The 17,797-nt window shown below is 35.0% G+C and overlaps 1 protein-coding gene across 1 annotated transcript in view; it reads right to left on the bottom strand.

Annotated features, from left to right (window-relative positions):
- MAN2A1 (mannosidase alpha class 2A member 1) overlaps positions 1-17,797 on the bottom strand; it is a 166,283-nt gene that overhangs the window by 69,792 nt on the left and 78,694 nt on the right. Inside the window, exons 9-12 of the mRNA XM_021701469.1 lie at positions 13,637-13,839; positions 10,421-10,603; positions 5,961-6,075; positions 4,686-4,753 (exon numbers count right to left, since the gene is read on the bottom strand). Coding sequence (XP_021557144.1) covers positions 4,686-4,753; positions 5,961-6,075; positions 10,421-10,603; positions 13,637-13,839 — 569 coding nt within the window. The remainder of the gene's footprint in view (positions 1-4,685; positions 4,754-5,960; positions 6,076-10,420; positions 10,604-13,636; positions 13,840-17,797) is intronic.

Raw genomic sequence — 17,797 nt, 5'->3', positions numbered from 1 at the left:
GAGAGAAGATATACCAGGATACCACATTTTCACATAGAATGTCTAGGCATATCTGGTGTCTAAAGTTTAATAGTCTCTTCAGTCAGTAATTAATTGTATTTCAACAAGTCTTTATTCAATTCTTACTATTTTGACTGTAATTCCACAGGCATGGTGGGAGAAATAAATAAAAGAAATAGTTCCTACCGTCAAGGAGTTTACAGTCTAGCAGAATTAACTTCAAATAATTATTATACTGAGAGAAATAAGAAAACATCAATTCCCAGTTACATGATTGAGTCATTTTGGACCTGATTTAGATGAAAATTTGGGGCCAGTACCATAATGGGATGGCACTTTGGCATCGTGGGAGGAGGTGGAATATTGTGCACATGGTGAATTGTATGTGAATTGTAGTGGCCAGTGGATAAACTGTGGTAGACTGTCTCCAAAGATGACTGCCATCATTCCTTTCAAGTAATGGAGAATAATTCCCTCCCCCTGAATCTTGGCTGACGCTAGTGACTTGCTTCACTAAGAATGTAGTGGAAAGGACCTTCTAGGAGTTCTGAGGCTAGGTCCTAGAAGCCTTGCTGCTTCCATCCAGGTGTCTTTCTTGCGTTCCACTATGGGTAGATTCCTGTGACAACTACATGCAATAAATTAGGGGCAGAGAGAAACTGAAGACAGAAGAGCAGGAAGTCATTGCAGTAGTTCAAGTAAAACATTTAAAAAAAAAATCATAATAGAGGCCTTAAAACCGGAAAATAGGAAGACAGGAGACGAAGAATGTCAGAGGTGAGCAGAGGGGAAAATCCAAAACACTTTCCAGCTGATGAAACTTAAAAGAACAAGAAAAGGTAGAAGTCAAAGTGGGTTCTAGAGGTTAGAAAATTTATGACTTGTTCAGGGTGTCCTAACTTTTAACTCTTAATTGTACCTGCTTTCCATATAAAGACTATTTTTCAGCACCTAGACAACCAAAAAGAGAATGATGCTATTAATAAAGATTAGGATCCAAAAAGAAAGCACACATGGAGAAAACAAGAGGAAATTAAATTAGAGGTGCTGGGCAGCCATCCAGGGAGAACCATTACAACAAGCACATGACAATGGAGGTACTGAGTGCCTTTTCTGGAACTGAGTACTTTTAATATCTGTTTGATACTCTAAAGTCACCTAAGCCCCGAAAACAAGGACTTCTTTTGTGTCTCCACATGGTTGGTGGTTTCATTTCAAGTTAATCCCTTCTTTTTTCTGGCCAAAAATCCCTTATCAATAAACGCCTTGTTAAACATTAAAAGCACTTAATGGTAAATTTGTAATGGGTTTGAATAAATTGCTCTCAAACTAAAAGTTTTCTACTTGAAAAATTAAATTTTCAGATTTACAGAAGTTATCTCAGTGCAATTTTAGTTGTATACTCCGTGGCATTTCAAATTATCCACATTAAAAAAAAAAGTTCCTTCACACGTTGTCAAAACACATGATTTGGAGGCCTGTGCTGCGGTGATATTTGCTTCCATCCTGCCTCAAGTACCAAACACTGAAAGAAGACTGAAATCCCTGCCTGTCCTAGGAGTTTACCTTCCATCCTCTATGTCCTCCACGTCCCTAATCCTGTAAATCTTTGTACTACAGTTTTTTTTACAATTGGTTTCCTTGGAGGAAAAGAAACACCTCGGTACATTCAAGGATTATTTAAGGCTAGAAAATTTATGACTTGTTCAGGGTGCCCTAACTTTTAACTCTCAATTATACCTTCTTTCCACATAAAGACTATGAATGCATATACTATAGAGCTTACCTAACCCTGTGAACTCAATCAGGCTCACAGATATGTACCACATCCCCATGAGCAGATTAGCCACTCCTTTTTAAAGACTCCCAAACTAACTTATGTTAGGTTATAGCTATAACTAATGTTGCCAAATAGCATGATCAAATTCATTTACATGTATTATTGAAATTGTGTGAGTTAGGGGCGCCTGGCTGGCTCAGTCATTAAGCGTCCGCCTTTGGCTTGGGTCGTGATCCCAGGGTCCTGGGATCGAGCCCCACATCGGGCTCCCTGCTCAGCGGGAGGCCTGCTTCTCCCTCTCCCACTCCCTCTGCTTGTGTTCCCTGTCTTGCTGTGTCTCTCTCTGTCAAATAAATAAAAACTTAAAAAAAAAATAGCTGTGAAATTGTGTGAGTTAGATCAGTATTTCTCAGACTTTTCACATAACTCCTTAAAGACTCTTTAGACATTTTTTGTTAATCATCCCCCCATACAATTTTAATACAACACTTAAAAGTATATCTGTTATTGTACTATTGAGTACTCTTTTTATGCTTTATATATTTAAAAAAATACTTTTTTCAAACTCCCCAAGAACCAATTTTTACCCTCCTAAGGAGGATGTCTCTCTCACTGAGAATGCATGTTTTATTTAGATTAATAAACTGTTGCTCAAACAAGAATTATTCTTATCGCCAAAATAATGCTAAGCCTTAGATCATTATATAGGGACTCATGAAGAACATGAGAAAGACTCATGACCATACTCCTGAAACTTTCAACTTCAAGACTGAGAAGTGCAATGATATCACTTTCAGTATCTGCTAAATAAAACTATGAAATTATTCCATTTTAAAGGCCACTGTCATTCCTCCATTCTTCTCTGATTTTGTTGAGAGATCAGCTCAGATTATTTGTGGCTAACAAGTAAAATATAGATTTTAAAACCAGAAGTATAAGTAGTTCTATTCATGAGGTCCTCAAGTACAAAACAGATAATAAAGATACAAATAAGAATTTGACAATCCTAAGTATTCCCAATTCACCTAACTACGGAAACAGTAGTAGCACTGACATTTGGTAGAAAAGAACTGTGAAGGAGTAATATTAAGATGAAGAACACTATTTAAATACAAACTGTTTAAAAGGAAATATCAGAAAGCAATCATTTTACTAATAGTCTCAAAAATGCTATTTACGTTGATGTATAATTAAAACTCCTCAATATTAAAGCTCAAAATATATTTCTTCTTAGTTAATACACCTGGATCTCCTTTCTTCCTCCAGCATAAGTAGAGCTAAAATACCACTTACTCCTGGCTAAAGCAAGGACAGTAGAGGAAGAAGAAAAGCCATAGGGTTTGTAACCCATTAGGGCTCCATCCCACCCACCCTACCATGCACCCAGAGGAAGACTAATGGGGTGGGGAAGGGGCATAAATTACTTATAGCAAGCATAAGGCATTCTTACAGTCAGCAGAAACAAAGATCTTCCCCTACCAAAATAGAAAAAGGGGGATTATGCCTAATACCAGAGTTTATTAGGGGCAAAATATTTAAGGAACAGCCATACAACCTCAACTACATCAAAATATTACATATTTTAAGACAAAGAAAACATTTTGTAATGGGAGTATCATTACTCTCTTATGACCTGGCAACCTGAAAGCTGTTAAGCCTGCAACAGGACTTCAAAGTTGAGACTTAAACTGTCTTTTCCAGTTAATCCCTTCTTTTTCTGGCCAAAAGAAAGAAATGTAGGATTTCTTTACCATTACTTTAGTTGATACTTTAGTGTTACTAAAAAATACCTGTCTTGTTCTAAGGTATGAGCTGTATACATTTTTAAGTCTCTACTTCCTGAAGAGATTTAGCAAACTAAGGCTTTATTTTCTGAGTAACCAAAATGTCAATTTTATTAGCAATTGTAAATTTTCTGTAATACTTTGATTCCATTTATTTTAAAATAATTCTAATAAAGAATACCTAAAATCATGAATTATCCTTTACAATTATTTTTTTATCCTACAGTTTGTACATACTAAATTTCTCAATTTAGATAGCAAAAAGTTGTATTATATAAGAATATAGTGTGTATCTGGGGATAGTGGGTACTGACCTAGTGATATTTGGTCATTTAAAACAGAAGACTTGGTTAAATGATTACCAATAAAAACACAAAACATTTCTTTATAAATCAGAGGCAGCCACCAATTAATCACCCCATTTTCAGGTCAACTGAACACCCTTCCCATTTGCCTTAACATAAATCTACAATGCCAAAATGAGACAGCCTGGCCAGCACAATGACAGTTATCTAGTAAACAATTTATAGTAGGAACTTTTCATAATTAAGTTTCTTCCTTCATTTTAAAAATGGGATCAGGGATCAATGAAAAGAAGATAAGTTAACAAAGCGTTAAGAAAGAACATAATCATAAATCATATTTATGATCCCATACCAAATATCTGTAAAAAAATATTGTTATAATTGTTCATTCAGCAATTAATGTATCAAGCACTGTGTTAACTATTAACACTGAACATGACAGTCATGGGAGAAAAATCCATTTCTTCAAAAAAAATTTTTTTTTTTTTTTTAAAGATTTTATTTATTTATTTGACACACAGAGAGAAAGCACAAGTAGGCAGAGAGGCAGGCAGAGAGAGAGGCAGAAGCAGGCTCTCCACCGAGCAGGGAGCCCGATGCGGGACTCGATCCCGGGACTCCAGGATCATGACCTGAGCCGAAGGCAGTCGCTTAACCAACTGAGCCACCCAGGCACCCCAAAAAATTTTTTTAAATTAATAAATTTATTAAACAAAATACTGCCTCAAAGTATATCCTGGCTAGGGAAAAGAAACATGAAAAGCAAAAAAGTCAAGTCAGAACAGTAGCAAAGTGTATGAGAAATTATGTATTTACCTTGGCTCTGCACTCAGTGTTATTACAGTTTTTTGTGGTAGAGAACCTTGTGAGTTTTGTTTCAAATCCTGTAAAAATAAACAAAAATTTTTATTTTACTTTTAAAACTTAAGTTTCAAAACTAGCTATGTAATAGTACTTACAAAAATCCTAAAAAGGACACAATGGTGTCCTCCTTCTAGCTACATAAAGGTCCATCAAAGTTCAAAATAAGTAATTCTTGTGTGTGTGCATTTTTATGGGTGTGTCTTTAGACTTCAGTACGGCATGTGTTACACAGACTACTAGAGTCCAATTAGGAACCAAGTAAATCAGAGTTCTAAAGATCATTTTGCAAAAAGTTTCACTATTTTACCTTTGTATCACAGGTTTCATATCCTTAAGCAATGTATGTCCATTTATTGGATTTTTTACTTCAACATGAAAATATGTAACCATAATTTGATTGCAAGCATCAGTATATGAAAATACTGAACTTACTATCTCTGATTCCAGATGTGTAAGTTCCAATTACATGTAAAATTTCAAAGCCTATGGCTCACAATAGACTCTAATGATAAAATATTACAGTTCTAAAACATCTGAGTTGCCAAATCGAAGTCTAAAGAGGTTTGCAATCCCCCATTTTTTCCCACTGTTCTTCCTTGCTGCTGAAGAGTATATTCTTCCTGTCAGAGTATGTTCTGTTTTATTGGATCCCCTGATCCTAACCACGATACAAGCCAAGGCAGGAATCATCCCATCTAACAGATAAATGAATGAGGGCTCACAGATGTTAAGCAACTTTTTCAGGCCCATGCAATCAGGTACAGAGGTGGGGCTAATAGCTAGTCTTCAATTCCTCAACTGCTCCTCTGCTGTTACACACATCTGAGCACTGCTCACAGCGCTCCATGGGCTCATCCTGAAACCAGAAGACAATTCAGGGGCTTCTAATTAAAGCCAAGCAAAATAACTAATTACAACGTCTAGTTACCTTACAGTTTCATCTTAATAGTGTTCTCAAAGCCGTATGTTCCACATAATGAAGTTCATTAGTTTTCATGCTTAGATTTAGTCAGAACAAAATATACACCATAAATCAAATACAGACACACTTACAGGAAAGAAGAACACATAGGTATTTCATATAAAATCATACAAATTCTTTCAAATCATGTATAAGGAAATCACTATTTTTCAAGGTTTCTTTTCACTCAGCTTCTCACCCCCTTTTCTGAACCAAGAACAAAAGAATCACACATTTTTATGATAATATAAAAGGTAGCAACTAACCATGTCTAGGAGGTTATCAAAAGAGTAAGGGTTGTACGAGTTTTTGTCCTTCAAAATAAGAAGTAGTGCAGAATATCCAATTATCTTCTTCAAATTCGTTAATGAATGAAAGAGTCTGTGAACCAAAAATTTTTACTGGTCTGAGAAGCAATTCAAACATCGGTATACGATATTTTCAGTTTCTTTAATAATGGCCAAACCACCATCATCCTGTATTCACAAAGTGAAACCTATAATGAACCTATAATGAACTGACTCTTCTTTGCCCAGAACTAAGTACTTAGGAAAAAAAGGTTAGTCAAAAGATTTCACTAATAAGGATTCATTTAAAATAGAAAACTTTCTGTATACACCTAAACGTGTAAGCTTAATCAAACTACCGATACTTTCTACGAGTATCATGCCAAATACTAAGAATATTCAACACGATCACTCCAATAGCTTTAAGGCTTTGTTACCAAAAAAGTGATTTGGTCCTTTACTTTAGAAAATTCTTTAACAAATGTTGAAACAGCAAAAGAAAGCATGAGATTAACTGTCACTCACAAGAATATTCGTTTAGTATACATACTTCAAAAAACTCAAATTCCTGAAAACTTCAAATAAATATTTTGTTGACTTTAGTTTCATGTTCTTGTTCAAAAAAAGAGAAAGTTTTCACAGGTCTGGATAATGAAATTGTCTTTCTCCTTGTTACTTTTCTTGGTCATTAAAATTGTTAATTGTATTCAAATTGTACTTTTATGTCTGAGGAACCAAAGAGATGCGTATGAATCAACCTACTCAAGATCAATTCTGGAATATAATCTTGGTACAGTATCAACTATTGCTGAAGCACTACACGTGGGAAAAGAATTTGAAGGTTTTTTTTTTTTTTTCAAGTTCCATCTTGTTTCTTTAAAGCTTTATAGAACAGGTAACCCTAAGTAAAGCCACTGCAGAAATCTGTCGAAAAACTTGGCTAAACATGCTTTCAATCAGCCATTGAATCTATTATGTTTATAGAGTGATTATATTATTTTCCCCAATACAGGACGCAATTTTGGACCTACATGTTAAGAACATTTTTGTTGCCATGCAACGACAAAAAAATGTTTAAGAGAATTAAAAATAACTTCTTTTTGCAGAGCACTGAGATTACTTTCAAAGATGTAAGTGCTCACAATCAGTAAGTTAATTAACTATGCAAATGTGTTATACATACATAGTGTTAAAGTCTTACGCATGTGAGTTCAGGCCATCATCCAGCTAAGTTTCTCAGTCCATTCAAATGTTTTCCTAGGTGATAACAAGTGTTTTCACCAGACTAAAAGACAATATGAATGACTACAATTCAGTTATCGGAACAAGCCCCTCGATTTAAGTTTATTTTTATCTACATGGCTATCTTTATTAGGCTGTCAGAATCTGAAGAATAAAAGTCATGTTCTACTCCCCCTGCTTGTGTTCCCTCTCTCAGTCTCTCTCTCTGTGAAATAAATAAATAAAATCTTTAAAAAAAAAAAAAAAAAAGAAGGGGCGCCTGGGTGGCTCAGTCATTAAGCGTCTGCCTTCGGCTCAGGTCATGATCCCAGGGTCCTGGGATCGAGCCCCGCATCAGGCTCCCTGCTCAGCGGGAAGCCTGCTTCTCCCTCTCCCACTCCCCCTGCTTGTGTTCCCTCCTCTCACTGTCTCTTTCTCTGTGAAATAAATAAATAAAATCTTAAAAAAAAAAAAAAAGTCATGTTCTCCATCAGCTAAAACCTTATATGTATCACAGTGCACTGGAGCTTAAACTGAGGGAATGCCACACATCAATGTTTGTATCCTAAAGGCACATGCACAGTCTTCTAACGAGGTAAGCACTAAGTACTGGTAGTGTATTCCCCAAATGCTTTCTCAGGATGCATAAAGCCATTCTGTTTAAAGCAAAACAAGACTAAACACAGTAAATAAGTTTGGGAAACATTGGGTAAAGCAAAATTTTAATGTTTCAACAATTCATCATTGTGGGATTTCCCAGAGCCTCTAATACATGCCCGTATTTTATTATCACTGAACCGGACCATCACTTAGAAATCACAGTTTTCTACTCTGGTATCATTACTACTGTTTCAGGCAGATACTATCACGTTTGTCAGTGAAGTTTGATCTATACATATGGGCCCTCATACTTACCCTTTGTTCATTTTTTTCTCCTATTTTTTTCTCCTATTTTCTCCTCATTTTTTTCTTCCTACCTTAACTACAACATAGAAATAGGCAGAATTCTAAATATTTCTGTAACTGATCTCATTACCATTTCTTCTCTTGCACATAGCCCCATTATCCACTTTTAGGATGAACATCCATCACAAACACTGTCCCCCTCTAATTCATTTTTTCATGCCATGATTAGAATTAACCTTCAAATAGCCATGATGTATTCTTGCTCTCCAGGTGATAATTATATAAACATTCAATCTACTGTTGAGAGCAGTACTCTAAGTAAGAATCACCTTTAGATGGCAGAAGAGAAAGCTAGAAGGGTCTGGACCCCTGTCGGCACTGTAGAGCTGCTATACCTGAACTGGGGACCTGCAGACTTCTTCCACGTGGCATAAAAATAAGTAGGATAGGATTTATTCAGTTTCAAGTTGTTATTACTAGCAGCCAAATGCAATCCTTAACTCATACACTTGTTCACAGGGACACTTCTGCCAACATTTGAATAAACAGTCAACAGTCTAAGAACAACAGAACACCCAATGCTAGCTGCCTCTTTGTTTATAACTCTCTAACTTGTGTTTTGAAATTTCCTACTTAAAATGTCTATGCTAATGACTTGATAATTGTGTATGACTTCTCAATGAAGTGTGAAGTGCTCACAAAGCAAATTTACAAGTGTCAAGTATAATTTGAGAATTATTGTCTTTTTTCTCTAAGATGCAATTTTGTATGGTGATGTTTTTATAAGCTAAAAGCATAACCAAACATATGGAGGAACTAATGACAGCCCTTCTGGAAAGGTTATGAGACAGAAAATGTTCAGTTGCAAAAACTCAATGACCTGTACCCAAGTCTCTTTCAATATGGCAGCCAGAGAGAGAGCAAGTAGACAGTAAAGGAGAATGACTTCTTCATTTCCTCTTAGGAACTCTTTTCTGAATATAAGCCTCACTTTTAAACTCAATAAACCAAGAAGACAGGAGCAGGTGAAAAGGAAAAAAATGGAGGATCTGACCTTATTTTAAAAAATGCCTTCTGTGGGAGAAAAACCAATTATCATTATCAGCCAATGAATGTTTTCCATTTTAAGCCCAGCTCAACCTCAACAGAAGCCAAATACATTTGCCACAAGAAAACTAAGAAGATATTCAAGATGCTACCATGAATATATTTTCAAGGATTCAAGTCAACTAATGAAACCTCAAGAATTTGTTTTTCAAATATCTAGAAAGGCAGTCAAAATACTATAACTAAATTTTAATTAACACTTATAATGATTAGTGATATCAGTTGTGGATCAATCTGTAATGTTGACTTTATATGTTGTATACACTTTTAACATATGGGAGGGAGCATTTATTAAAAAAAGAGATTCACTTCTTAAATCTGTACTATAAGAAAATCAGAGCACACTTTAACAATTTTAAAATATTATTGAAGTACACCATTATTGGTAGGAAAAAAATCTGGAAGAAATAATAACTAAGCCATAATGAAACAATAGTCAAAACTCCTTCCCCAACATAGGAATCTCCTCTACAATGATCCTAATGAATGGTTACCCAAACTAGGGCATGATGATGGAAATCTCACTATCACAAAAGGTAAGCCTTTTGATTATTGGGAAGCACAATTTACAAAGTCTCCTGCTGTTCTGAGCTAAAGCCTATACTCACTGTTTCCAATCCTGCAATGTGAAAATAACTGAGCTTCCCCTCCCTCACTCATCTCACAGACCTTCTAAGAGTTGAAGATGGCTTTGATATCAATACCCAGGCCAACCCTTCTCATCCCAATTCCTTATATCATCTATATATGTCAAGGTTTCTAGGTTCTTCTACTTCCTGGCTATCCTCTAGGCTGAAAACAACTGGATATGAAATAGGATGAAATTAAACTACTATACAATCAAGTATGGCTCTTTATCTCCTTGGATTATAGCTAGGATTTATTTGATACCAAATCCCTGGTCAACAAGGTAACCCCAATTACCACATTATACTTGGGAGAAAACAGAATCAGCTTTATAATAATGTTTTACTACTCCATTTGCAGAAATGCACTGCAATAAAAAGTTAGGACAGCTAGTACATTCTCAATAGAATTCTTGAAAAATGCTTTGAATACTGATGTTGTTTTTCTATAGCAATACTTATAAGGGATGTCATTATTGATATGGTCTGATGTACATTAACAATTTCATCAAAGATATAAGCCTGTGACCCAAAATTTAAAAAAATTGTTTTATAATCACTTTTTAATAATTATATTACCTGGTACCATAATCCACAACCACCCAATCTTTTGCAGTTCCTGTGATAGCATCATGATGTTGAAACAGTCCCAAATTTCTTCTGGCTTCTGTCAGTGCCATGTAATGGGATGATGAAAGAAATTTACTTATCTTGTATTTCTGAGCTTGTTTCAGGGCGAAATAGTAAAGAATTTCAGCAGCCCTAATTGTATAAAACAGTCATTAATTCTTATTTCAAAACAAACATTTACTATTTAAAATATGTGGTACTGATACAATTTTTAAATGCGTTTTTTTAAAAATCCACATTTCAGCACAATTGATAAAAAAGATATTGATAATAAACATTCCTATAAAACCATCTAGGTATCCATCTAATATATCTAGATTATCAATCATCAGAGAACATCATGTCTAAATTGATATAAAGGGCCCTTGTTCTAGATGGTCCTGGAAAGAAGCCAGTACCCACTGGCAGCGAGATAGGTGTACTTATGTATAACATAGTGGAAAAAAAAAAAAATAGCTCGAAACAGCAGTAAAAAGTGGATAATGGTTGCTGACCTTTCTTCTCTCCAAGATCAGCCCAGACACATACCAGGAACTTCATCACCAGAAAGCCATTCACTCTCACATACGTACATTAAAGGAGAGACGGTGCAGAAATGGTCACATGAGTGGGAGACTAACAGTGAAGGAGAGGCAGAAAGCGATGGCCTGACAGCTCAGTGACAACAGCTAGTCTCCGTGCTGAATGAGAACATTCAACAACTAGAGGGAAAGTAACAATATAAACTGAAAGGTGATAAAACATATGCTGTCGCTTCTCGTTTATTTTAAAGAAAAAACACTTTGGCTTACGAGTAGTTTTTGAGCAAGAATATGGGACTTATCATTTTCATGCTTTATTTTTTTCATCAGAGGATATGGTTCAAGACAGGTTTCGAAAAAGTTCTTTAAAAAGAGATATGGCTTGGGGTGCCTGGGTGGCTCAGTCGTTAAGCGTCTGCCTTCAGCTGAGGTCATGGTCCCAGGGTCCTGGGATCGAGCCCCACGTGGGGCTCCCTGCTCTGCGGGGAGTCTGCTTCTCCCTCTCCCACTCCCCCTGCTGTGTTCCCTCTCTCTCTGTGTCTCTCTCTGTCAAATAAATAAATAAAATCTTTAAAAATAAATAAATAAAATCTTAAAAAAAAGAGATGGCTTGATGAAGTAAAAAGCTTAAGAAAGTTCTTTATGCCAAACATATTAAGAAGGATGGAGAGAAAACCAAGGCAGCTTGAAAATGTATCACAATATAAGGAAAAGGATAAATTTAAAGTACTTAAAAAAAAAAAAAAGGAATTGTTTTAAATTTTGAAATAATTAGAGGATACTAAATAATCTCTGCCTTTAAATTCTAATCTTTCTAAAATTCATGGCAGGAGAAACACTAAGTTTGAATTAAAGAAATTGTGTATATATGTTCATCTATACCCATAGCACATGTTCCTGGCTTTGCAAAGAGTACCTATACATATAGATATCCCAAAATGTAAAAAGGGGGTTTAAAAGATATTTTCTTCTTTATACTCTTCTATCCTATCCAAATGTTTTACAAATGAGCATCAAGATGAAATATCTATAATCAGACAATAAACTTATTTTCAAGTAAGTTGATCACATTTTGAAATTTGTAATTATTATATGGTTTTTTGTCGTTTTATTTTAAAGCAGAATTTTCAAAATATATTATTACTCACACTAAGTACTTCACCTTAAATATGTTCAATAAATTAAAATTGAATCAATATTTGTAACTCTTTGTCACTAAAAAATAGTTGACACTTTTAAAAAAGTGCAGTAGTCCAAAAGAATCTCTACATTACTTAGTACTTTCTCTGTTTCTATCATAGGTAGTTTAGAGTAACATAATAGAGAATTAATATTCTATTGGGCAAGAATGCATCAATCTCTCTAATATAGAAATACTATTTTATTACAAATACAGGAATATGTATCCATCTGGCACATTTGTGAATATCCCAAAAAAAGGGCAAAGATCAGGCTTTTGAAATAATGGTGACAGCATGAAACAGTAAAAATAAAAAAAAACACACTACTATACCAAAGTACAACTCTGGGAGACATTCATGATCTTTATAAAAAGGCTTTCCAAAATGTACTATTTCTACCAGTACACAGAAGAAGGTAGATATAACATGACTTTTTATTTTTAATACTGAGATTCATCATGAAAATTAATCATCATGAATTCATGATCTGAACTAAGTTGAAAGTGAACGCATCATGAAAATGAATTAAGCTCCCAGGCTACACACACACAGAAAGAGCCCCAGGAGCCCCCAGGGTGGTTCATCTTTACCAAAACGCAACAGGACCCACAAAGATAGCTACTAGCCACGTGTGATTATTTACATTTAAATCAACTCAAATTGAAGGAAATTAACAGTTCACTTCCTCAGCCACACTGGTCACATTTCAAGTGCTCAACAGTTACATGTAGCAAGTGGCCATACTAAACAGTGCAGAAAACAGAAACAGAAGATTTCTACCACTGCAGAAAGTTCTGTTGGACAGTGACTGAAAGTTCTACTGGACAACGCTGGTTAGAGCGTTTTTGTTTTCTCCTGACTTTTCTGCCTTCTCCCTGTCACTATGCTTTTTCAGCCAATCACTCTGCCGCCATCAGTTCTCATCTCTTTCAAGTTTTGTTCTTCTAAGCAGAGAATCACACCTATAGAAATATGTTTCAAATAAATAAGAACTGAAGTGGAGCCTCTGAAGTTCTCCCACATGTAAAATACATTAGTTTTAGATTGTGTACTTTGAGGCCCACATTTTAGCCACAGAGAGGCCATATTTGTTCCTTGTGACCCTTGCTCGTTTCCAGCAATTTAGTCTGTCTGGCTACTGACCTGCAGACACACATAATGCCACTGGATATTATCACGGTGTGCAAACAATACCAGTAATTAATTAGAAACATATAAAACATAAGATACAGGAGAAAGTCTAATCAGATAAACTGCTTTTTTCAGAACAAAAGCCCATGTAATAATCTGATTATGCACTGGAGACATAGCTCTGATTGCATTAAAATTTCACAATTACATTAAACACATCCCAATACTGCATACATGTTGTATATTATGCAAAACTCTATGCTATGCTATGTGCTATGATCACATAAAAAAGGTGAATAATTAATGTAGCTTTCTAAACGTAAATTTTGTACCTTAGATGGGATTCCAATATCCTATCCATTCGTTTGTAGAAGGGTCTGGATGTAAAGTAGCCGCTCCAGTAATGATCGTCTCGGTCAGCATAAGTGAAAAAATCTCCACTTAGAACAGGGAACATGGATTGGCTATTCTTTCTAATGGCTACATCTTCTTTATCCAGTGCATCAAAATAATCTGATAAAGTCCCAAACTGTATCTAATAAAAAAAAAAGTGACACTTACTCATCTCTACCTTAAAATTACTTCTAGCACTAAAAGGAAAAGTTAATAGTAAATATTTAAGATGCGCTTTCCAGTTAAGATGAAATTCTAGCTCAGATTTTACAAAACTCAAAAGCAGGGGGAAAAATATACAGTAGCTCTTTCACTTGCATCAGGTCCCAAATTAAACTAAAATAAAACTTACACCCCTAAGGGGTTAGAAGAACTACTGAGATATACCAATCTGTGGATCTGAAAACACCTTACCAATCTCCAGAATTTCAAAGTGTGCAAGGGTCAGGGAATAGAATAATTCAGAGATGAATAAAAGATGGGAGGAAGCAGCAAAAATAAAACATTTACATACAGTTTGGTTAACCATTAAGTATTTTCATATGTCATATGCACATACACTCCCCTGGCCTCCCCATCCCCCTTGCTTGAGCTCTCATAAGGGAGACTTTAAGAACAGCAGGTCATTAAAAAAATGGACTTTCTCTACCAGCAGGTAACATTGAATAGAAGTAAAACACAAAGAGTGACAAGAACTGCAAGGTTGACTGCTCAAATGAAAAGGTCTTTTGACTAATGATTTAAATTACCAGAACATAAATCCATTTTTATGAGCCCAAGCTATTCCATAAATCAAAGGAAAAAAGAAGTATTATACCACACCATGTAAACAGATATTAAAAGGCAGTGTTTTTAGAGATAAACAGAGAATTTAACAGGGAATGTATTTCTTTGAATATTAAGATGCTGTTTTTGTTGTTTCCTACCACACACAGATACACACACACACACACACACACACATACTAAAAGCTACTTTGATTCAATGTGGCAGAAAAATAATTAAGAGCAGTTAAAAACAGGGGTGCCTGGGTGGCTCAGTCATTAAGCATCTGCCTTCGGCTCAGGTCATGGTCCCAGGGTCCTGGGATCAAGCCCCACATCGGGCTCCCTGCTCTCCGGGAAGCCTTCTTCTCCCTCTCCCACTCCCCCTTCTTGTGTTCTCTCTCTAGCTGTGTCTCTGTCAAATAAATAAAATCTTAAAAAAAAAAAAAAAAAGAGTAGTTAAAAACAGTGAGTAGCACTCTAGAAGAGTGGTTAAGAACAGCACAGAACCTGGATCCAGATAGCATTGGTTTGAATTCCATCTCTACCATTTACCTAACAATGTGGTTTTGAGCATATTTATATACTGTCTCTGTGTCTGTGTTACAGCTAATAGGGTTCTAAGTAAAATGCTTAGAAACACAACTGGGAAATAATGGTCTAAGTTTTAGCTATCATTTTTCTATTGCAAAGGCAAAATTTCAGCTGGAAACATGATGATATTAGTAAGACAAATAGCAGTTATCATCATGTACCTGTGACACAATAAATTTTATAATAGCAAAATAGATAATTATTTCTAAATCCTTATGTTTACATCACAGAAAAGCAATTTTCAACAATATTACCTAGTCTTATCTTGGCTTCACCAAATACAATGTATCTTGGGCAAGTTAATATATTTGTGCCTCAGTTTCCTCATTTCTAATGGGGATAATTATAGTACCTACCAGAAAATGTTCAGAGAATTAAATAAGTTAACTAAAGTGAAGCACTTTAAAAAGTTAATAGCAGGGGTGCCTGGATGGCCCAGTTGGTTAAGCACCTGACTCTTGGTTCCAGCTCAGGTCATGATCTCGGGGTCCTAAGATCGAGCCCCACATTGGGCTCTGTGCTGGGCATGGAGCCTGCTTAAGATTCTCTCTCTCCCTTTCCCCATCCCCACGCCCCCGCACCCCCAAAGTGCATGCTCTCTCTCTCTCTAAAAGAAAACGTTAATAGCAAATAGTAAGTACTCAAAAATTAAGTGTTATTTATTACTCACTTAACACATTCTAAGAAGCAGAATATAAGTGTGTGTGTGTGTATAACCATGAGGGTCACAAATGCAAAGAAATACAGCATTAACTTCAGGCCCAATAGTACAGACAAGCTCAGGGAAGTATACTGATAAAAGTATACTGACAAAAATATTCAACAATCTAAATTTCTGACTCACTTTCTCATCTATATAAAAAGGGATTTCTATGAGATAACAAAAATTCCCTTCAGTTTCAGATTTTAGGGAACTGTGGCATGCTACAGAGTTAATATTAACAACAAAGTATACCCTTTTAGAATATTGTAACTAATTTTTGGTATTAGCCAAGATGAAAGTATTTCCTTCTTGGCAATTGCCCCAGGCAAAGTTCATGTAAGTAGCCTGGTGAGCATTCTCACAAACTTAATTCAATCTCAAAGGACTGATATATAATCCTGTATCTATCCTAGAGTAGTTTCAAAAGAAATTATTTAAGAGTGAATTTTTCTATAGTCTCTTGGTAGCTCAAAGTACGTATTCCAAATAACCAAAAAAAAAGTAGATGTTTTTTACTTCAAAAGGCAACAAATTATATCTTTAACATAACCTTAATCTTAAACATAATCAAACTCCTCTATCAGAGCAACATATGAGAAAAATACATAAATTGTTAAATAAGTGATGACCAATGGGAAACTGACTGGCTTGGTTGGTACAATGTCAATTTTTTAGCCATCTAAATTCAATTGCTTACTTGGGTTTCTCCTTTCATTAAAAGAAAATAATAAACTGAAGCTTCTGGCTTGGACAAAATAACTTCAAACATCCTACAGAGAACAGATACTAGATAAACCACAGAGAGAAAAAAAGCTTTTGTTTGAAGGTATCTAAGGACAATCAAAGCAGCCAACACTTGAGTGACAAAAATTCCAGAAAGAAAGGAAATGCATGAAGGTTACTGGGTACAAGGTTAGAATGCAAAAGTCAACTGTATTTTTATACATGGAATATACCACATTCATGGATGGCCTAATATTTGTAAAGAAGTTAACGGTACTCAAATTGATCTATAGGTTCAATGCAATGCCAATCAAAATTCCAACTTTTTTTGGTAGAAATTTAAAAATTGATCTTAAACCTATACAGAACTATAAAGAAAACCAATGCAATCTTGAGAAAGAAAACAAAATTAGAAGACTTATGCTATCAGAAATTAAGATCCATTCTAAAACTATAGTAATTAAGACAGTCTGAGATTAAATAGACAAAATTGAATAGAGTCTATACAAGAGCCACACAAATAGTTTCACTCAAAATTAATGAAAAAGATGATGCTGCAGTAAAGTGGGCACACTGGTCTTTTCAATAAATGGTGGTAGATACCCATATGGGCAAAAATGCACCTTGATCCCTGTCTTCATACAATTCACAAAAAAATCAATTCCAAACAGATTACAGACCTAAATATTGAAGGTAAAACAATAAAGCTTCTGGAGGACAGCTTCATAGGAAGCGTATTTTCATGATTATGGGGTATAAACAAAAATTTCTTAAGCAGAACATGACATGGAAAGGAAACTACTGTTATATTAGATTTAATTAAAACAAAGAATTTCTGTTTATCAAAAGAGAGCATTAAGAAAGAAATTAAAAAACAGGCTAACATAGTGGGAGACAATATTTGCATAACTTTTATCTGAAGGAAGACTCAAACCAAAATATATAAAAGAGTTATAAATGGTACAAAATAAACAGACAACCCAATTTAAGGAAAAGTCATCAAAAGATTTAAATAGTCACTTCACAAAAGAGGATACCTAAATGGCAATAAACTTATGAAAAGAGGTTCAACTCATTAACTACCAGGGAAATATAAAATAAAACCATCATATCGATCATAAAAAAATAAAAATGAAAAAAAAATCCTAACAATAAAAAATCTGAGTAAGGAAGTACAGCAATTGAAATTGTCATACAATGCAACGACTAGTGCATCTATTTTGGGATACCATTTGGCAATATCTACTGAAGTTGAACATGTGCATACCCAGTGACCAAAAATTTCTATCCCATTTCATACCCACATAAATTCACAT

The sequence above is a fragment of the Neomonachus schauinslandi genome, chromosome 7 (assembly GCF_002201575.2).
Source record: "Neomonachus schauinslandi chromosome 7, ASM220157v2, whole genome shotgun sequence".
Classification (NCBI taxonomy): domain Eukaryota; kingdom Metazoa; phylum Chordata; class Mammalia; order Carnivora; family Phocidae; genus Neomonachus; species Neomonachus schauinslandi.
Note: the sequence above shows the minus strand (reverse complement) of the source record. Positions and strands in the feature narration are given on the sequence as shown.